The sequence below is a fragment of the Lepidochelys kempii genome, chromosome 3 (genome assembly GCF_965140285.1).
Source record: "Lepidochelys kempii isolate rLepKem1 chromosome 3, rLepKem1.hap1, whole genome shotgun sequence".
NCBI lineage: Eukaryota > Metazoa > Chordata > Testudines > Cheloniidae > Lepidochelys > Lepidochelys kempii.
Genome location: NC_136382.1, coordinates 201,928,382 through 201,949,535, shown reverse-complemented (window position 1 = coordinate 201,949,535; position 21,154 = coordinate 201,928,382). Strand labels below are relative to the sequence as shown.

The 21,154-nt window shown below is 43.0% G+C and overlaps 1 protein-coding gene across 11 annotated transcripts in view; it reads right to left on the bottom strand.

Moving 5' to 3' along the window:
• Nucleotides 1–21,154, bottom strand: part of PAK5 (p21 (RAC1) activated kinase 5) — a 178,841-nt gene that overhangs the window by 50,839 nt on the left and 106,848 nt on the right. For 6 of the 11 annotated variants that reach the window (XM_073339626.2, XM_073339625.2, XM_073339630.2 and 3 more), the window contains one exon: nucleotides 16,686–16,900. The exons of 2 other annotated variants lie outside the window; for them this stretch is intronic. In XM_073339626.2, the coding sequence (XP_073195727.1) occupies nucleotides 16,686–16,900 (215 nt within the window). Of the gene's footprint in view, nucleotides 1–16,685; nucleotides 16,901–19,311; nucleotides 19,458–21,154 lie in introns of all 11 variants that reach the window. 3 more of the 11 variants (XM_078852357.1, XM_073339631.2, XM_073339632.2) reach the window with 1 other exon arrangement.

Here is a 21,154-nt window from a genome sequence, read left to right as displayed (position 1 = left end):
AACTTCCAGTCAAGTGTCTACAGTTTAGTCACTTTTCTTTCTCTCTTTTCTTTTTTTAAAAATACACAAATACAGTTATTAAATGTCACTTGAAATATTCCCAAGGAAATACTAAAAGTTAATTTTTTTTGGTTGAATCCAGGCTATAAAATAACATCTATCTAATCTACCTATCTATCTATCTACACTTCTCTCACACACACACAGAATGCAGAGGGTGTGGTGTGATGATGTTTTATCGGCATGAGATATGGATATTTATGTACTTATTATGAGTGAGTTATGAAACTATTCCCAAATGAGCAGAGCTGGTCAAATCTCTGAATGCCTGTTCCATGGGAAATTCTGACATTTAGAAATTTCTGTTCATCCTGAATCAGAACAAAAAGTCAACATTAAAAAATTTTCTGCAAAATGAAATTTTTGAAAAAAAGATGTTACAGAAATATTGAAAGCTGAAGGAGCACAGACAGAGCGCTAATAATTACACAATGGGCCTGAATCTCAAAGTACACCAGTTGAGGATCCCAGCCCAGCAATTTATTCTTGCTTTGTATTGTTAATGTACTAAAGATGGGATTTGTGAGAACTAACATGTTTCATTATAGTTACTTTGTACTAAACTACTCCTGCAGATCTAGGAGCAGGAAATAAATCAAGGAATTACAATTCTGATATGATTTGCAATCTTTGAACGCCACTAGCCGTCACCTTCAGCCCCCAACTAAAATCCCTCCAACGCATTATTAAGGATCTACAACCTATCCTAAAGGATGACCCAACACTCTCACAAATCTTGGGAGACAGGCCAGTCCTTGCCTACAGACAGCCCTGCAACCTGAAGCAAATACTCACCAACAATCACATACCACACAACAGAACCACTAACCCAGGAACTTATCCTTGCAACAAAGCCCGTTGCCAATTGTGCCCACATATCTATTCAGGGGACACCATCACAGGGCCTAATAACATAAGCCACACTATCAGAGGCTCGTATACCTGCACATCCACCAATGTGATATATGCCATCATGTGCCAGCAATGCCCCTCTGCCATGTACATTGGTCAAACTGGACAGTCTCTACGTAAAAGAATAAATGGACACAAATCAGATGTCAAGAATTATAACATTCATAAACCAGTCAGAGAACACTTCAATCTCTCTGGTCACGCAATCACAGACATGAAGGTCGCTATCTTAAAACAAAAAAACTTCAAATCCAGACTCCAGCGAGAAACTGCTGAATTGGAATTCATTTGCAAATTGGATATTAATTTAGGCTTAAATAGAGACTGGGAGTGGCTAAGTCATTATGCAAGGTAGTCTATTTCCTCTTGTTTTTTCCTACCCCCCCCCCCCCAGATGTTCTGGTTTAACTTGGATTTAAACTTGGAGAGTGGTCAGTTTGGATGAGCTATTACCAGCAGGAGAGTGAGTTTGTGTGTGTATGGGGGTGCGGGGGATGTGAGAAAACCTGGATTTGTGCTGGAAATGGCCCACCTTAATTATGCACATTGTGGTCACTTTGGATGAGCTATTACCAGCAGGAGAGTGAGTTTGTGTGTGTGGTTTTTGGGAGGGGGGTGAGGGGGTGAGAGAACCTGGATTTGTGCAGGAAATGGCCCAATTTTATTATCATGCACATTGTGTAAAGAGTTGTCACTTTGGATGGGCTATCACCAGCAGGAGAGTGAATTTGTGTGTGTGTGGGGGGTGGAGGGTGAGAAAACCTGGATTTGTGCTGGAAATGGCCCACCTGATGATCACTTTAGATAAGCTATTACCAGCAGGACAGTGGGGTGGGAGGAGGTATTTTTTCATATTCTCTGTGTATAAATAAAGCCTGCTGCAGTTTCCACGGCATGCATCGGATGAAGTGAGCTGTAGCTCACGAAAGCTCATGCTCAAATAAATTGGTTAGTCTCTAGGGTGCCACAAGTCCTCCTTTTCTTTTTGCGAATACAGACTAACATGGCTGTTACTCTGAAACCTGTCCTAATCCAAGGAATCTGTGTTCCATCATTTACTGTCTCTCTTTTATTACATGTGTTTAGATTCAGAAGTTACATACAACTACGCAAGAGATAAACTATTAAACAGAGGTAGAATGGAGAGTAAATAAACATGGAGCCTGCTTCTCAATTGCCCATTCTTTTTAGCCAATGAGGAATTACAGGGCATGACGCTACAGCCCTTTTTCACACATACGCCCACTGGATGGCTGTGGGCTGGATTCAATGAAGTTGCACTGATATGAAACTGGAGTAGTGCGGTGGTCAATCAGGGCGAGCAGTGCCTTGTTTACACTGGAAAATTACACCTTACAACATGTGTTAGCTGACATAATGCTAAACAATGTGGACCCCCCCCATGGCTTTGCACCTTATGTAGTCACATACACCAGGGCAAAGTGGGCATTGAACATTACCGTACAGCAGCATTTTACAGCCACTTTGCCCTGGTGTAAGGGACTATGCAAGGTGTAGGGCTAGAGAAAACCAGGCCCTCTCTGTAGAGAGGGACTATCCTGTTTAACAATGTATCAGAAACTCATTGTTAATGTGGTCGGGTTTAAAATAATCACTCTAAACTGTTCTTCAATGGAAAGTTGATTTTCTGACTAAAATGAAATTTTTCCATTAAAAGTATCTGCTTTCCACAGAAAATTCAGATTTCTGTCACAAATTAAACAGCCCAAAACAGAAAAATTTCAGTTAAAAAAAAAGGCCACCACAGTACCTCATGGTAGTTGTAGTTCGGATGCCTCATGCTCATGTTCTCCTCTACTGACTGGTGTCCTCAGCCACACTTCATCTCCCAGGATGCACCATCTTTCCTCACTAAGAGAGGTGAGTGTGGTGGATCATGGGAGATGTAGACTGGCCAGGAAGTCCAACCTATACAGGAGAACGAGAGCATGCGGCCACGAAACTATAAGTCAAACGAGGGGCTATGGTGACACTTAGGTTTTTGATTTTTTTGCCAAAAATTCAAATTTTTTGGGTGGGGAGACAAGGGGGAGAGAGATCTATTTCTAAACCAGCTCTATGATTAACTATGACCCACTGCTACAACATTAAGCAATGCTAAGTCATGTTTAACAACCTGTTAGTTAAAATGTGCATTAACATGATGTAATTCAGCAGTGTGGACAAGCGCAAAGAGTTCAGATGGGGAGAATATGGGATGACTTTTTACAGCCTGAGACATACTGGAGGTCAGAGTAGATGATCACAGCAGGACCTTCTGCTTTAAAAATCTGTGAATCACAAGAGAATAAAGGGCTGTCAGATCAGCACCTATCATTTGTGAAGATCTAAAACAAAGAGCTATTTAGAAATTATTTAAATATTACAAAGTAAATATTTAAAATTTGTTCATGATGGGTTTTGGGAATATGATGATGTGTTATATTGCCTTTCTGGAGAGTACAAATTAAACAGGCATCAAGAGTACAGTCTTTAAAAAGTAATTTTAATTAACACCTACACGGTAAGCCTTCTTACTGGTTCATATGATGTTTTTCAAAATGAGGTTCAAGCTATGCCGAAAACTTGCATATTAACAATTTTAAGCATGTTAACCTGATTAATGAATCCCATTCTCTTCTTAAACTAATGAAAGATTTTAGGCTGCTGTTTGATTGAATTTTTGGAAACACTTTGGAAAATGCGAGAGCTATGATATTTTATGCTGCAAAAATCAATGCTTTTATGGACAGCTTTGGTGGTGGGGAATTTCTTCAGGAGGACTCGTGCACTTGAGTCTGTTTCTTTACACTGCCCTCATCATGGTCATCTCTCTGTTTTTAATTAAAATAAGAATTTTGACACTATGATAACATACAAGTGAAGAAACAAAATGTTGAAACTGTCTAATATATTATTGTTTTCTTTACAAAATGTACGGTAGTGAAGAGCTTTTATATCTGCACCAGCTGACACGTAATGTGATAACTGCAGACCCCTGCTCCCACACAAAGTTTCCAAAGATGTTTTTCGTCTTAAAACTACACAACAGCTTTGTGCGTCACAATGACATTTTATAGAGCATTAGTCAACTCAGTGGATGAAATCCTGGCCCTGCTGAAGTCCAGGGAAGTTTTGTTCCTCAAATAATCCCTAAAAATCACAGAAGAGGACAACCTTTTTATTCCGTGATATTAGCAAGTATTAAATATAGGTATGTTGTCTCTTTAAACAACTGAAAAAATGTGGGGGGAAAAAACCACATGGGCACAACTGGTTCCATGTTAACTATGCAATAACCAGGTTTACTAATTATACACAAATGTGCCAGTCATAACTACACACGTACAGCCAGTAAAACAGAAGGTTTATTAGACGACAGGAACATGGTCTAAAACAGAGCTTGCAGGTGCAGAGAACGGGACCCCTCAGCTGGGTCCATTTTGGGGGGCAGTGAGCCAGACAACCACGTCTGCACTTCACTCCACGTCCCAGCCAGCCCCAAACTGAAACTCCCTCCAGCCCCTCCTCCTCTGGGCTTTGTTCCTTTCCCGGGCCAGGTGGTCACCTGATTCCTTTGTTCTCCAACCCTTTAGCTCTCACCTGGCAGGGGGGAAGGGCCCAGGCCATCCGTTGCCAGGAAACAGGGTGTCGGCCATTCTCTGTGTCCAGACTCCTGCATACACCGGCCCTCTAGGGCTCTGCAATGATCATACACCCTTACCCCACCACCTAGATACTTAAGAACTGCCTAGTGGAAACTGAGGCACCCCCACACTATTCAGAGGAAACATTAAGAACAGTCCCACTTCGTCACATCTCTCCCCCCTTCGAGATCGAACTGAGCGGGGTCACTTTAGCCGGTGACCTGGGGAAGTTCGTGACCTGGGGAAGTTCGAAGCCACCAACGTTCCCATGGATGCCCCAGCCTTCCTTGGTAGGAGTTACACCAGGCCCTTCCAGTTTCACGCCCTCCCTTAGGTCAGGGGTGGTCGGTACGGCTACTCTGGCTGGTTTCTGGCGGCTTGTAGAACATAAAGCAAAGTGAGCTCCACTAGAGGGCTCACAGCCTGTTTAAAGAGGTACTGCCCTATTTCTACATGCCACTGGTGGCAGCATGTAGTGTATGTGTAGCTATACGCCGCAGTGAAAAGCAGGCTGTGCCCCACTGCCGTGTGTAGCGACATGTTAGTGAAAGGCTGCAGCAGAGGGGAGACAGCGGGGAAAAGGCGTCAGCAGTGCCCACTGCCAGAGCCTTTCACTGTGGTGAGGAAAGGCTCCAACAGTGGGGAGGTAGTGGGACGCTACCCGGCTAGGAATAGCATTGTCGATGGAGAGGCAAGTAGAGAGTCATGTAGGGTGTATACTTGAGTAGAATCATAGAATATCAGGGTTGGAAGGGACCCCAGAATGTCATCTAGTCCAACCCCCTGCTCAAAGCAGGACCAATTCCCAGTTAAATCATCCCAGCCAGGGCTTTGTCAAGCCTGACCTTAAAAACCTCTAAGGAAGGAGATTCTACCACCTCCCTAGGTAACGCACATTCCTATCCTCTTCAGGTGTCTTTACTTTGCTAAGCAATGGCTCATGGTCTCCACTGCCATTTATACTCACCCTGTTCTGTTCATTCTCTCTGATGTATCTGGCTTGGGCCACTGTCAGAGAGACAGGAAACTGGGCTAGATGGATGGACCATTGGTCTGACCCAGCATGGCCGTTCTTATGAGTTATTAGGTACTTAGCCCCACCTGTCCTCACAGAATGGGAGAGTTTAATTCCCAACATTCTAATATTGGAAATGCAGAGCTAACGACCCTCACAGCCGTTTTAAAATATTTAATGAAAATTGTGTGTATACACACATACCCCACCCAAGGCTATTAATATGTTCAAATGATTTTTAGTGGAATGTCTGAAAATATTATGGTCTTCCTAAATTTCTCCTGTAACAGGTTTTTTTTTGGTTACTTCAGAGAATTTAGAGATTTGTACTAGCAAAATAAATGCCTGAAGTAAATTCATCAGAACAGTAAATCCAATAGCAGGATTATTATTTTTTTCTTATTCCTGGGACACACACGACTCTTAGTTTTCTGAAGATGGTCATCATAAAATGCAAAACATAGGAATAGCAATGCCACATATAAATAGTACTGTACATCTGTAAATGATTTCCAACTGAAATTTTGGTAACACAGTAGTAAGAATTATTAGGCAGAAATCTAAACAGATAAGTCAAATTTACAAGGCAGGAGACACTATAGACATCAAGATCCACCTGCATTTGTGTTTTATTTACTTATTTTTGTATACAAAACCCAAAAGGTGGCCTCTTTTTGGTGAGCATTCTCAAAGGAAACAGAAGGACAGTTTTTCAGAGAAATTTTGTCCATGTAACTTGTAGAAAGGTGATACATAGTATAATAATATGATCTAATTTACATGAAGCTGCTGAAACACTTCTGGCATAATTTAGATTTGATTTGATTTGCTGGACTGAACCACTTTCAGTGGTATTCCATTATCAGCAATAGATTGACCCTGACATCCTTAATAAATTAATCTGTCTGTCTGACAAGGTATCACACAAAGTGCTGTTCCTTCTCCTTCCTGCACCACTTAGGACTGCAAAGATAGGCAAAATAGACAGTGGAACTGAGACCAGTACTGCCGCATAAAACACATAACTAAGATGTGCATAACTGCTTAAGCTATGCTGATATTATTATGATTCGTACAACAGCAGCGAGAGGCCCCAAGCAAAGATCACAGCCCCATTGTGCTCGATGGGCACTGTTTTATATTAATTACTCTGCAGCTTTTGGGACTATGAACATCTTATTAGAGCTTTTACTGGAAATTTATGCTTTCCACCTAGGGAATTATTAAATGTAAATTAGCACACAGGTAGCAATTATTGTTTTGTTTGTACTAAAAAGCTATTTATTTCAGTAAAATTCATATGCTTTTGCTATTCTTTTAATTGTGCAATCCTGATAGTTAATTAAAGTCCATAGGATGTGATCTTTGTGATCAAAAACCTAAACATTTTGCCCTTGCATCTCTTTCCCTCTTCAAAGATCTGTTTCAGAGATGAGTCATCTCTGACCTACAGTGTTCATACTATGGAATCAAGTTTTCCAATAGACAATTTATTCAATAGTCTCTATAAACTGGCCATGATCATTTGTACCTAATACACAGGGCCCAGCTATTACAGTCAGAACTTGTGTTGGCGGAGGACAATAAGAAAACAAACAAGGATGAATCAAATTTCTATAGCACACCAAAGCTCAAGTCTAATCAAGTTCGCCTAAGAAGCTAGAATAAATACATACACTTAAACGGGGAGCTCTTGCTCCAGAGGTGAATAAGCCATAGAATAACTTTATTCTGTTCCTGATCCTGCTGGTCTTTGCATGCAGAGCTCTCATGGACTTCAGCATGTTGTGACTACGCTGGAAACACCATTATAACTGAAATTGTTTGCCACTCTTAACGACAGCAGGCACTATCAGTCCCCCCCCCCGTTATTAGTGATACCAGAAACTAACAAAGAAGGTGCCCGACAATGGAATGTGTAAGAACACAGATGCAGAATCAGGTGCTTTTTGTTATTGTTTAAATGCAAAATGGATGCCCTAAAAGTGGTCTTCTATAAAATCAACCAAATGCGGAGCCCAACTGCAATACAAGTAGTTTGATATGGACGTTTTTCATAGCTCTCTGTAAAAGAGAATTTATAAGGCTTATGAGTGAGGATAAAACGGATCACTGACAAATTCCCTCTGCAATGTGCACGCAGATTTCTCACTCGCAGTGCCTGAATGATTTTAAGACACACGAGTAGAGGTAGATGAATTTCTAAAGATTTCTTGCTGCCACCTAGTGTTTGGCACTGATAACCTGCAATAAAGAGAAGAGATTGAGAGCTAAACTGGGCAGCCTTCACTTGTATACATGAATATTTCTCATCGGAGTAAGCAGTCACCAACACAATGAAGGGTTGCCCAATCTAGCCCTTCAATGATGTTATTTAAAATCAAGATGAAGTAAGCCATATCGTGTGCCATGTGAATGACATTTATTGTATTACAGTTAATATTTGTAACCAAAAGCTGTAATCGGCATTATCTCATTTATGTTATTATGTCACTGTAGGACCTGATCCAGCAACTCCTTACCTACATGAATAGTCCCATTCAAATCAGTGGTACTACTTGCGTGAGTAGAGCTTACTCACATGAATAAGGGTTTGCAGGATCAGATACTTAGGCCTTAACCCTGCAATCACGTAAGGGTATCTATATTCACATGAATATTCCCACTGACTTCAGTGGGGCTACTCATGCATAAAGTTAAGCATGTGCACAAGTGCTTTCAGGATTGGGGCCTTAGATTACAAGTGACAAGATGTGATGAAGTCCCTTGAGGATCTTGGAAAGAGCCAGGTGCAGGCAGTAGTTATCCAAGTAGAATATCTACCTGACTGAAGGGTTAAAATGTGAAATGCTCAGTTTTAAATATCCGCAGCACTGAAGTTACGAATAGAGCCCTGCATGGATATAAAAATGTGGATTCGCATCCAATCCGCATCTGTCAGAATCAACGTGCATCCGACCCACTGTCCGCTTGCCACCTTTGATGTGCATCCACACCCACAGTAGCAAGTTGTCTCACAAGGGCTAGCGATGTGGGGAGGGGGGAAGGGAGCGGAGATGAGCAAGCGGGAGCGGGGCTCTTGCAGGAAAGAGGCCGTACCAGGGTGGAGACTGGGGGTAAAGGGTGGCACGGGGGCAGACTCAAGGAGAAGAGGCGTTGCGGGGGCTGGGGAGAAGGGTTTGCATTGCATCACGTGCTGCTCCCTGGGACTCGTGAGCGCAGGAAGGGTGGGATGCCAGGGTCCCACCCACTCCAATTCCTCTGGCCAGGGCAGGCCCCGCTGCCCAGGAGCCAGGAGCATGCCCAGTGCTGCCGGGCTGGGCCATAGTGGGGACACTGGCACTGCCCGAGGGGCCTGAGCTGCTGGACAGGAAGCAGCGCAACAAACAGGTGCTGGACAACCCTGACTCCTGCCTGCCGCCCAGCCCCCACCACTGGCTGGTGGCAGCCATCCCCAAGCGTGCTGAGCCCCTAGGGCTGCCTGAGCCAGACGCCTCAGGCCAGGTGCCGCCAGTGAGTAGAGCCCTGCGTGGCTGTATCTGCATCCGATCCACTACCTGCAAAAATGGACCGCGGATATGAAGTGGATATCCAGGGATTTGCAGGGCTCTAGTTATGAGATGTTTAAGATACTAGTAAATGTTGATATTTAACACAAAAACCAATCACTTACCCTGGAAGTTCATTCTCATACCTGTACATTATTGTCCCAACACAAACTATTCACAGGAGCAAATTTATGGACCTGCATGTTCACAAAATTGGGTCCAAGATGCATAGAGAGAGAAATTATGCAATTGCAGATTTGCAAGATAATTATGATCTGGTCCCTTATTCTTAAGGGTTTGTAATTCTTCTACATTTTGCCTTCAGATCTTTAATAACTAATATAATTTGCCAACACCAGCAATGCAGATTTGACTGTTACCAGGCCCTAGCCTATGGCAGTCAGGGATACTCAAAAACCTTGGGTGAAATCCTGGCCCTGTTGAAGTCAGGATTTCACTCCTTGCATGGAATTTCACTGCAGTCTGCACAGGCTAAATGGGCCAGAAAAAGAAGCATCTTAGTGATTCAACAGGCCCAAGGACCATTCTTCATGCTTTGGTACACTCTTCTTGAGTTAGAGGTACAGGACTTTAAACATTTAGTACCTACTGTAGTGACAAACACCACCTAAAACATATGGTGGGGTGGTGGGGGAGAGAATGGGACATTTTTCCATTTATTTACTTTGCATGTTTGACAGCATTTTTTTTATATAGTCAGTTTCACACTCTCTTCTGTACAGTCAGTTCGGCCCTGATCCTGCTCTGACAGCCAATAATACAGATCCTGGTGACTGTGTAGCATTTCATGGACTTGAAATGGACTATCCACACATACACCAGTGCACCTTAGTGGATCACAATGCAGGGCAGGTATCTTAGACAGGCAGTTTCTCCCTTGCTGTACAAACACCAACATCAGAATTATTTTAAAGGAACTAAAGAACATGGACATTATTTAAAGGGTACTGAATATTAAAATGGAATGTTCTGAAATGAGTCAATTAAAATTGACAGTGTGCTATTAACACTTTTACCACCTACATTCACACTAATGCCATTCAGCATGCCTCAAACAACCCTCTGGATCAACATCCTTGTTTATAAGTGTGTTCATACGGATTATAGTAGATGTATCAAACATACCAATCCAATAATGGAAAATATACTGGTCTTTGAAATGTGAATTTCTGACTCAATTAGTTTTGTTCATGCACTGATAGGTTTCCTGTAAGACTGTTACATTGGAGAATAAGCTCCGTTCACTCTCCTACCAAGTTAATGCCAATGTAGAACACATCCTCGCACACTAGGTGGCGTATTTGTATTATTCTTGCAGAGGCGGAAGACTGGAAATAAAGGAAGTAATACCAGGCCTTAAATGTGTAGCAAAGCAAGTCCCCCCCCAAGTGAAACATTATCCCTGCAGAAGAAAGTTTCTCCCTGAATGCTTTATAGTAATTTAGTAATTAAAACTAGCAACACCTATCAATAAACATTCCTATTTCATACTGAATTCAAATTTACAGTGGGACCATATCAGAAGAGGGGACACAAATCCTGACCATGATTACACAGAGGTGTAAATAACAGGCTGGCTGATCCTCAGAAGAACAGGCTCATGGCGGAGTTGCTCCATAGGTGAGGGATGAGATGCTTTTTGGGGTGGGAGGTGAGCTTGTGTCGAAATATCCTATCTCCAATATGGCTCTCTGCGTCCCCTGCTCCTCCCCCTTCCTCGTGTGTGTGTGTGTGTGTGTGTGTGTGTGTGTGTGTGTGTGTGTGTGTAATGGATGGAGTGTGTGTGTGTGTGTGTGTGTGATGGATGGAGGGAGATAGCACTAGGAATCACAGATGGGAATGTTTGTTCAGGCATCTCTCCCAGTTGAAAGTTCCATTTAAAAACTGCCAGCCAGGAGCACCATTTTAGTGTGTGCAGGCCATTTAAGGCTCTTCGCTACACTACTCCCAAGGAGCAAATGTGCAGTCCCTCTAGTCATCCTCTCTAAAGGCCTGGGTAGGTAGAGTCCACAGGTGACTTTTCAGCAGCTGTGCTTTGCCTACACAGCTACTCTTGTGGAGATAGGAAACCTCTCAGGATTCATGTTGTATTCTACAGCTGCAGAGCATGGTCAGGCCATCTAGCCTCAGCCAAGCTCCATGCTGCAGTAGGAGTGAAATCGGTTGGCTGGGTATATTTGAAGACAACTAATTCAGTTTGAAGTCTTGATATTTTTAGCTTGTTGTTTATAAAGTATATTGAACAAATACTGCACTATGAAGCAGCTTAGGTCAAATACACTGTTTTTTCATCTGGGTTGTTTTGGCTGCGGGTGGAGAGGAGGAGTTTGAATGCACAAAGCAGCATGGGCATAAAGAACCTGACTGCTAGGGGGAAGCTGAAAAGAACCAACAGCTGCTCCGTCTGCCCTGTGTCAGCTGCACTGGCCGCTGCAGAAGTCACGGAGGTTCCGGAAGTCATGGAATCCGTGACTTCCGTGACAGACTGGCAGCGTTATGCATGAGTCACCTCCTGATGTTTAGAGTAAAGCTGGCTTTCCTCAGAAGATTATACAGAAATTCTAACACCCTAACTGCCAGTAACAGGTCTGATTGTGACATGGCCTTAAAAGGCTGGTGGAATGCAAGAAGCCACACTGCAAGGTCTATGCAAGGACTTACCACAGCTGCAGTCCCTGAACTCACAGGGAATTGCACACCTGGCACACGGAAGGGCAGGTAGGCAGCAGGGCCGGGCCCTCTTACCCAAAGCATTGCACTTGGAGCTTGTGTTAAATTGGTTATCCACCATTACCCCATTGTCCTTTACAAGGTCCCTGCTTTCTGGAAAGTTTCCGCTGCTTGATCTAACTTCTGCATCCTGTCAGAAATTTTGATTTCTGTACTTATTCACAAGTGAATTTTTCCTTCTGATGGGGACCTGGGAAGCATAGGTTTCAGAACTCATATAACTTCTGACATGCACAACAGTCTCTTGCTATCTGGGTCATCTGTACTGACCAAATATTTGAATGATTGTGCTAAGCTTGAGCACGGGTATTCCATTATTCCTGACCACATGTTTGAAATTAATGAATTTTGAAGTACTTACAGTGAATTCAGTTTGAATTCCAGCTTACAGTGAATTCAGTTTGAATTCCAGCTATTTCATTGGCATAAGACCGGCCATACTGGGTCAGACCAATGGTCCAGTTAGCCCAGTATCCTGTCGTCTGCGAGTGGCCAATGCCAGATGCTTCAAAGGGAATGAATGGAACAGGGTAATCATCAAGTGCTCAATTCTCGGTCGTCTAGTCCCCCATCTGGCAGCCAGAGGCTTAGGGACACCCAGGGTATGGGGTTGCATCCCTGACCAATTTGACTAAAAGCCATTGATGGACCTGTCCTCTGTGACTTTACCGAATTCTCTTTTGAATCCAGTTATAGTTTTGGCCTTCACAGCATCCCCTGGCAGCAAATTCCACAGGTTGACAGTGCGTTGTGTGAAATGGCACTTCCTTTATGTTTGCTTTAAACCTGCTGCCTGTTAGTTTCATTAGGTGACCCCTGGTTTTGGTGTTATGTGAAGGGGTAAATAAAACGTCCTTAGTAATTTTCTCCGCACCAGTCATGATTTTATAGCTCTCTCTCGTATCCCCCCTTTGTCGTCTCTTTTCCAAACTGAACAGTCCCAGTCTTTTCAATCTCTCCTCAGACGGAAGCTGTTCCATCCCTTTAATCATTTTTGTTGCCCTTCTCTGTACCTTTTCCATTTCTAATATATCCTTTTAGAGATGGGGCAACCAGAACTGCACACACTACTCAAGAGAGGGGTGTACCATGGATTTACACAATGGAATTGTGATATTTGCTGTCTTATTATTGATCTCTTTCCTAATGGTTCCTAAGAGCTGTAGCTTTTTTGAAAACATATACTTAATGTGCAGCACTAGCCAGCAAACTCTCCACAATGACTCCAAGGTCTCTTTCTTGAGTGGTACCAGCTAATTTAGAGCCCATCATTGTGTATGTGTAGATGGGACTGTTTTCCAATAGGCATTTCTTTGCCTTTATCATCAACACTGAATTTAACCTGTCATTTTGTTACCAAGTCATGCACTATTGTAAGATCCCTTTGTAACTCTTTGCAATCACCTTTGGACATAACTATCTTGAGTATTTTCTATCATCTGCAAAAACTTTGCCTCCTCACTGTTTAACCCCCTTTTATTCCAGATCATTTATGAATATGTTGACCAGCACTGGTCCCAGTAGAGATCCCTGGGGGACCCTGGTATTTACCTCTCTCCATTCTGAAAACTGACCATTTATTCCTGCCCTTTGTTCCTGTCTTTTAACCAGTTACTGATCCACGAGGGGACCTTCTCTGGTATCCCATGACTGCTCTCAGTTTGCTTAAGTGCCTTTGGTGAGGGACTTTGTCAAAGACTTTCTGAAAATCCAAGTACACTTGAAAAGCTATTGAAGTGTTGCCAAAGTATAAAAAAAAAAAAAAGCACAGAACCTTCAGGTCTCTGCCAGATGTAGATACAATACATTAGGCATCTACTTGGAATGGGATGTATGGGGTTTTATCTCCTGTGCCCATTTGTCATTGTTGCTCAGGTTCAAGTAGGTGGCACCTTGTGACAAAGAGTGACTGCTATCCCTGCTGTCTATTTGCCTTCCCAACTCAGCTTCTTATGTAACAAGGCTTGATCCAAAGCCCAATGAAGCCAATGGGAGTTTTTCCCTTACTTGATTAGGCTCAAAGCAACCAATCAATTCTGTCTCAGGGAGCATCAACAAAACCATCACTTAGGTTCTGACTGCAGAATCTACATAACCTTTTAGCTCCAGAGGACTAGCCATTAGCAATATGCTTTTTGCATTACAAACTCGGCACATTCGATACAGAAGTAATTAAAGAGAGAATAAACATAGAAACCCACAATGCCTTTATTACCATATCAGCTTTATGACCTAAAACTGCACTTTACAAATTTTAAAGGGGCTTTTAGCCCACCATCATTTTGTGATTCAGAACACATTATATTGTGGGCACGTTTCCAAGAAAATATAAAAATTATATTAGTTAAAATGTGCTAATTGTAGTGTAGACAAGGGATAATCACCAAGGAACTTCTGAAGAGTTTTAGGAGCTTAAGTCCCATTGTCAAAAGTGACTTAGGATCCTCCATCTCATTGAAAGTATAGGTTCCTAAGTGACTAAGACTCCGATCTACAAAGGTATTCAGGTATCTAACTCCCCCTGAAATCAATGGGAATTAGGCACCTTTGGGGATCTGTGCCAAAGTCAATTTTGAAAATGGGACTTAAATTTCCAGAAGTACCTTACTTAAGTCCTCAAATTAGATTGTTCTGGGTGATGGTGGTGGGAATATGGTGATAAGATCTTGTGCAGTAATTATATTGTTGAGGAGGTGGGAGGAGAGGAGAGAAAGAGAAAAAAGTGGATAACCACCAAGTAACATGAAAGCAAGTCCACTGTGCATAGAATTCCTACAGTATACAATAGGAGTTTATGCATAGCCCCATTGCCAGATTGGACCCTATATGATTTCCAGGACTAATAAAAACAACTACTTCATAAATACAAGGGTGGACAAGATAGTGTCTGTCTATTAAAATAACTGCAAATGATTCTCACCACCCCAATGGCATCAGGTTTTGTCTTTGTACACGGTCTCACAACTCTTCACCTAGTCAGTCAGGGCTCGATCCTGCAGACACTTATGCACATGTGCCTATGGCTTCAAAGGGACCGTTCACATGAGCAAAGCTGCTCACATGTGCAAGTCTTTGCTGGCCTGGCCCCATAATTAAGACCGTCTATGTGCAGCTGACAAATCCAATACATTTTAAAAGATTTTAAGCCTGAAGACGGATCACTCAAAAAAAAAAATCCATAAAATGGATGAGATTGCAGCAAAATAGTAATCTGATTTTTCCTCTCTATAACATCTTTGTTAATTTATGGCCAAATACCCACTGGATCAGATATATGGTGCTCCGGAGGGGGCCTGTGGAATGCAATTGTCCTTATTCGCATTGACATCTAGCAGGCAAATGCCTTCCTGCTGTTTCCTTTACACAACAGCATCAAGCTATTTTAATCACACCAGAAATCCTTTGCTCTGCAACAATCCTGATCACGCCGGTAGAGAGCGCATTACACAGCAGTTGGCAGTAAACCTGACTTTGGCAAGGAGGGATTAACAAATACAAATGGATGGTTTGTATTCTTAGAATTGATATTTTTTCGTGGATGGAAAGAAGCCAATAAGAATTTTAAGTCCCAGAGCTTCTCTTCTAGGCTAGTCAGAGTCAGCGTAAGAAAGAAAGAGCAGCATGTGTGAATATGAGAGAGAGAGAAAACACATGCATTCACATGTCAGGTGTGTGATACAGTAGAGCCATCTGAACATGCCCCTTTATCATGCCCCTTTGACTGTCTCACCTGCACTCTGCCCACTAACCCATCTTCCCTGAGCTTAGTCTAGAACGTCTCAATTTTAAAGGATCTTAACACAGCTGCCCTAATTATTATTTTCTTAAATCTTCCTTCTCCAGGTGTAGTGCTTCTGTCTCCACATTACCCTTGCTTAAGGCCCAAAATGGACAAATCACTCCAGTGCCAGGTGTGTGATCAGATATCTTGCAGCCCTGCAGGGCTAGAAACGGGAGTGCTATACAATTGGAAAAGGGAGACTTGCAGTTGTCCACTCTGACATGCGACACTTTCACCTAACCCTGGACAGTGCCAATTGCCCTTTGGAGGTATGACATTTTTATGCACATAAAATCTATTTTAGGTCATTTTTATGTTTGTTTTTAAAAATACATTTGAGAGAGAGTATTCTCTCTCCCTCAAAGTATTTAATAACTGATTTGGGGTATAGCCCTCCACTAACACGTTATATGTTGCATGTCTCAGACTAGGCTCTTTGGGATGTGGACAAAATCTTCCTTTTGGGTTGGACAGTGCTTAGCATGCTGTGGCCTGGATCCTGACTGTGTGCTACCACAATGCTATTAGTACTTGTAAGAAAGATGAGACAAATGCAATATACACATACATCCTGGTTATACTGGAGTCAACGGCAGAGCTCCAATTGACTTAAAAGGTCCAGGATTTAGTCTCATGGCTATAGTGGGGATGAAAGGAAAGGAAGGGAAACTTGCTGACTTACAGTGTAACACATGACGGCCCAGTTTCTGAAATTGGTAGCAAGCGGGTGGACTGCTGTATCTGCATTGATCCGTGGCGAAGTCGGTGAGACTCCAGGCAGGCCCAGCATTCCATCTGTACCTTACCAATAGCAGGTCCTGGGCCAACAAATATGCATTTGGTGCATGAACAAGTATAACCCTCAGTCCTACTGGAGAACATGTACCAACATTACTCCTGTAAAACTGCCAAGAGCTGGAACCTGCATGAAAAGCTCAAAGACAATAGGAAACCCAGACCCTGTACACTACCTTCATGGGAGCAAGCTGGATGGGTGTGATACATGAAGGGTCCACCATAGGCTTCGGCCTGTTTGCAGTGTCTGCTAGCAAGCTGTGCCACTGTTGAGGTAGTCCTGTAAATTTTTGTTCTCTGTGATCAAATCCAGTGTGAACCCGGTGCTCAAAATTTGACGGTCCAGAAATTTCAAGTCTTTTCTTTTTCTTTCCAAACATGGTGGAAAAACCTGAAGGGAAGGGGAGGTGTGGGAGAACAGAAACAAGAAGTAGTTTATCTTGACACTGTCTCAAATTTTTAAATCTGTCATCATTACCTGCAGAGTATAAAACGGATGTTAGTTTTTACTGATTCAAAGTTTCCAATTCCGCCTCACTTACTCACATGGAGTAGCGCTTTACTCTGCACATAATCCCACTGGCATCTATTGGAGGTCTGATATGGCCCTAGTTATGGTAGGATTATGAGGTGTTCAGATACTTTCTGTATTTATCCTCAAAGTGATTAGCTATGTCATGATAATGATGATACCTAATATGAAACAGAAATAAATAGAAGAACTTGCATCTCAGAACTATAGGCCAGATGCTCAGCAAGCTTAAATCTTGGCAGGAGGACTGTTTTCACCAGCCGAGCATCAGGCCCTAATACATTCACACTTAGATTGCATCCTGCTGAAGTTAGAAGAGGGTTCATAGCTTGTCCGCCATTTCAGTAATGCAAGACAAGCAGAGATCCTGCTTCAAATTCCAGCCACCCTTCAGCATCTTCACCTATACTAGCAAAATCTCCATTCATGCAGCGCAGCTTTGCCTTTTGGAGAGAAGTGATTCCCTGTGAGAAGAGAATCATGCCTTTAATATCAAGGGTCCGACTGTGCCATTTAGACACAGCTCATAGCAAATGAAAGAGTGGAGCTGCACAGCCCTTGGGGAGCCCAGGAAACATCAGGCACACTGAGGCTGAGCACCTGCTACCACATCCCTCTGCAGGAGCAGCTTGCTATCCCCGGCACGGCTGGCTAGCATGTAAAGGGGGGATTCAGAGCAGAGGCACCAAACTTTCTGATTTGCTGAAGGGTGCTCGACCCTGCTCTGCCCAAGGCCCCACCCCCACTCCACCCCTTCCCCCAAGGCCCCACCCCCACCCTTCCCACCCCTGCTCTGCCCCCACCCTGCCTCTTCTCCCGCCCCCACTACAGATTTAGCTGCATGGTGAAGTTGGCTGTTTCCGTGATCATTGGTGCATTTGCTTTGAAGAGCACTCCGTTGGGTCATCTTGTCTACCTGCTGCACAGTGACAGGCCTGGTTTCATTATCGTTCTCCAACAATCTCCAGCACCTTTGGGATGGGAGTTTGATTTAGCCCTGCGGAACTTCAGCGATGGAGATTTTACAGCCACCCCTGGACAACTGTTCTATGGGTTGTTCTGATAATGCCTTTTGGGATATTTAACATTTTTTTTCTGCTATGATTTAATCCGCAAGAGACTGACTAATCATTCCCGGGGCTAGATTACCCCTAACCCTTCGTGGCTCTGGCCACAGCGAGCAGACGCTGCTTGCCCAGTACTTGCAAGGGATGGCCAGAGAGGGTCAAGGAGTGGGCGGCCAGATACACAGGGGAAAGATGGATAAACTGTACCCTGTAAAGGGCTGAAGTAATTTACTCCAGATCCCACAGCAAAGAGGTGCAGGGGATGAACAGCACACAGTCTGAGTCACAATTCTCACCCAGGCTACTCCCAGGGCAGGACAGCTTCCACACCACCACTTACTCGGAGCACAGCCTAATGGCTCATTCCAGCCTACAGTGTGTTCAACACCTTGGAGAAGGGCCACATTTCTAGAGCTTTAGCCAGATTGCTGTGGGGTCATTATACCAGGGAAGAGGAAAGATTCCCAGCAGCTAGGGAGCGGGATAGGTTGGGATTTTTTTGGGAGGGGGGAAGGAAACCATTCCTGCTGCCTCATGCTGGACAAACCCTCTCTCCTCCACCTAAGTCTGTGGCCCACTTATCTCTGCTACCAGTATTCAGCGCATCTGTTGGACTGGGAAACAGCAAGACCTGAAGTATTTGGAGCAAGCACAGAGGCGGCAGCTTGAGCTAACAGGTCGGTGGGGCCAGCAGTGCTTGAAGATGGGTAGAAGTCTGGAGGACATTGGGCTCATGGGAAGCAAGTCTAGCCCTGGGCTGGGAACTGGCTGTGGGGCTGGAGGAGGGGAGGGAAACAGAGGAGAAAAAGGCAGTCTTTCTGCTGCTTGGAGACAGGATGTAAATTGGATGTTTGTCTCCAGGTCTTCTGTAAAGAGCACACAGCAGATAGGAGGATACTCCTCCATGGCCCTCTAAAGGTTAAAACCATTCTTCTTAGTTTTGTCCTCCTTGACTGGTGAGAATAAATTGATCCCCGTACTCTTTATACCTTCCCTTTACATATCTGTAGACAATTATGTCTCCTTTAAGCTTATTTTCTCCAGATAGAACAGGCCTAGTTCTTTTAACCTTTCCTCATAGGTCTTATCTTCCAAACCTTTCACCGGTTTTGTTCCTCTCTTCTGAGCTCTCTCCAATTATTCTGTCTTGTTTGAAATCAAGTGCCCTTTAGTCTCTCTCTCTACTGCTAAGATCTTACTTACCGTCATTTTTAGCTTCCTTTTGTGAAGTCTTATCACTCTGGTCCCCTCATCCTTTCCCATTCTTAGCATTCTGATCTCTTATTTTGTTTCCACTGGTGCCTAAGTATAAACCTGCACTCTCCAAGTTTTCAGCCATTGCTTCATTTCTGGGAAGTATCAAATTAAAAAACAAAAACAAAACAGAAACACAATAACAAACGGGAGCCCATGTCAGTGGAATCCTAATGACAGCAGGAGCAGGCTACCTGGATCCACCTGTCAGCTCTTATTTTATCTTTAGAGAGAGAGTAAGCTCTTTGGGGCAGGAACCATCCTTTCGCTCTGTGTATTTGCAGTGCCTAGCACAAGGCTGTCCTGGTCAATGACTCCAGCTTCCAGGTGCTACAATAACACAAATATTTTTATCCTAACCCATGGTTTTGCGTTGACATTTCCCATTTTTGGTTTTTAGCCCCTGGCAATTTTTTAAAAGTTTAAACAAAAGTAATCCCAATATTGCTAGCCTCTAGCATTCAAAAAAACAAAAATAGCCCCCCCAGTCAGCTCCTCCCCCGAAACACTAATAGCTTAAAAATCTCAAGATTTTAAAAAATAAAATAAATTGGGGTTCGTTTTCTTTGATGGTTGAAGCTTTCAAATGCACTTGAATAATGGTTTTAAGCTTTTCTCTGAAACCCTCTGGGCTACAAACGTACTTATCTTTAAAAATCAAAGCTGAGATTCTCAGGTGTTCACATGATTCCAAGACCTGGGGCTTTAAGAAGGACAACTACCATAAGACTTGCAATAAAATCATGAGTTGGCAACACTGCAGTGCCCTCCATTTTGAGTACAAGAGAACCTCATAAAAAAGATATCGCAGCTAGAACTGTGTGGGAACTGGATTTCCCTTTTATACATGAAATTTAAAAAAAATTCCATTCTGAAATGGAACAAACAAAGAACAACAACAAAATCAAAAAAGTAATTGAACTTCCTCTGAAACAAGATTCAGAACAAACCCGAGAAGTGTCAGGTTGATCAAAACATTTTGTTTTGATTAAATTTTAACATTTCATTCTGATTTTGACTTTATTTTGTTTACACATATATTTCATTCCCGTTTTTGTTTAAAATGTTTTGAAACAAAAAAAGTTTGAATATTTCATTCTGAAAACATAAAAAATTGAACTGCACAACTCGAAACCCCAAATTTTGCCTAGCTATAAATCCACCAAAAATTATGGTCTCCATCATAAAGCCTGTATATTTGGGCATTATACAAAATATTAATTGTTACCTAATTTTGTGTTCTCTCTGAGAAGCCAGGAAAGATTACTGAGCAATTTAAAAAAAAAGGGGGACGGACTTTTTTTTAAACAACAAAAGGAGCTTTGCTTTCCAGGATGAAGAAGCTCTGCTGGCCAATAAATGGACCATATATTTCTTTCTTATTTATTCTCTAGAGCTACTCAAGGCTCTGATCAGTTCCATAATATGGAATTCTCTGGCTTGGAATGCCCTAACTGGGTGCTCTTTAAGGGCTTGTCTTCACTACGGAGCTAAATCGACGCTGCTGCAATCGATGCAGCGGCATCGTTTTAGCAAGTCTAGTGAAGACCAGCTCAACTGATGGGAGAACGCTCTCCCATCGATTTCTGTGCTTCCGCCTCTCATTGAGGTGGAGTAATGTCAGCAGAAGAGTGTCTCCCATCGACACAGCGTAGCGTGGATCCCACGGTAAGTAGATCTAAGCTACGTCGACTCAAGTTATATTGCTAACGTAACTCACATTGCACAGCTTAGATCGACCGGAAGCTGTAGTGCAGACCAGACCTAAGAGTCTGGTGGAAATGAGTCCCTC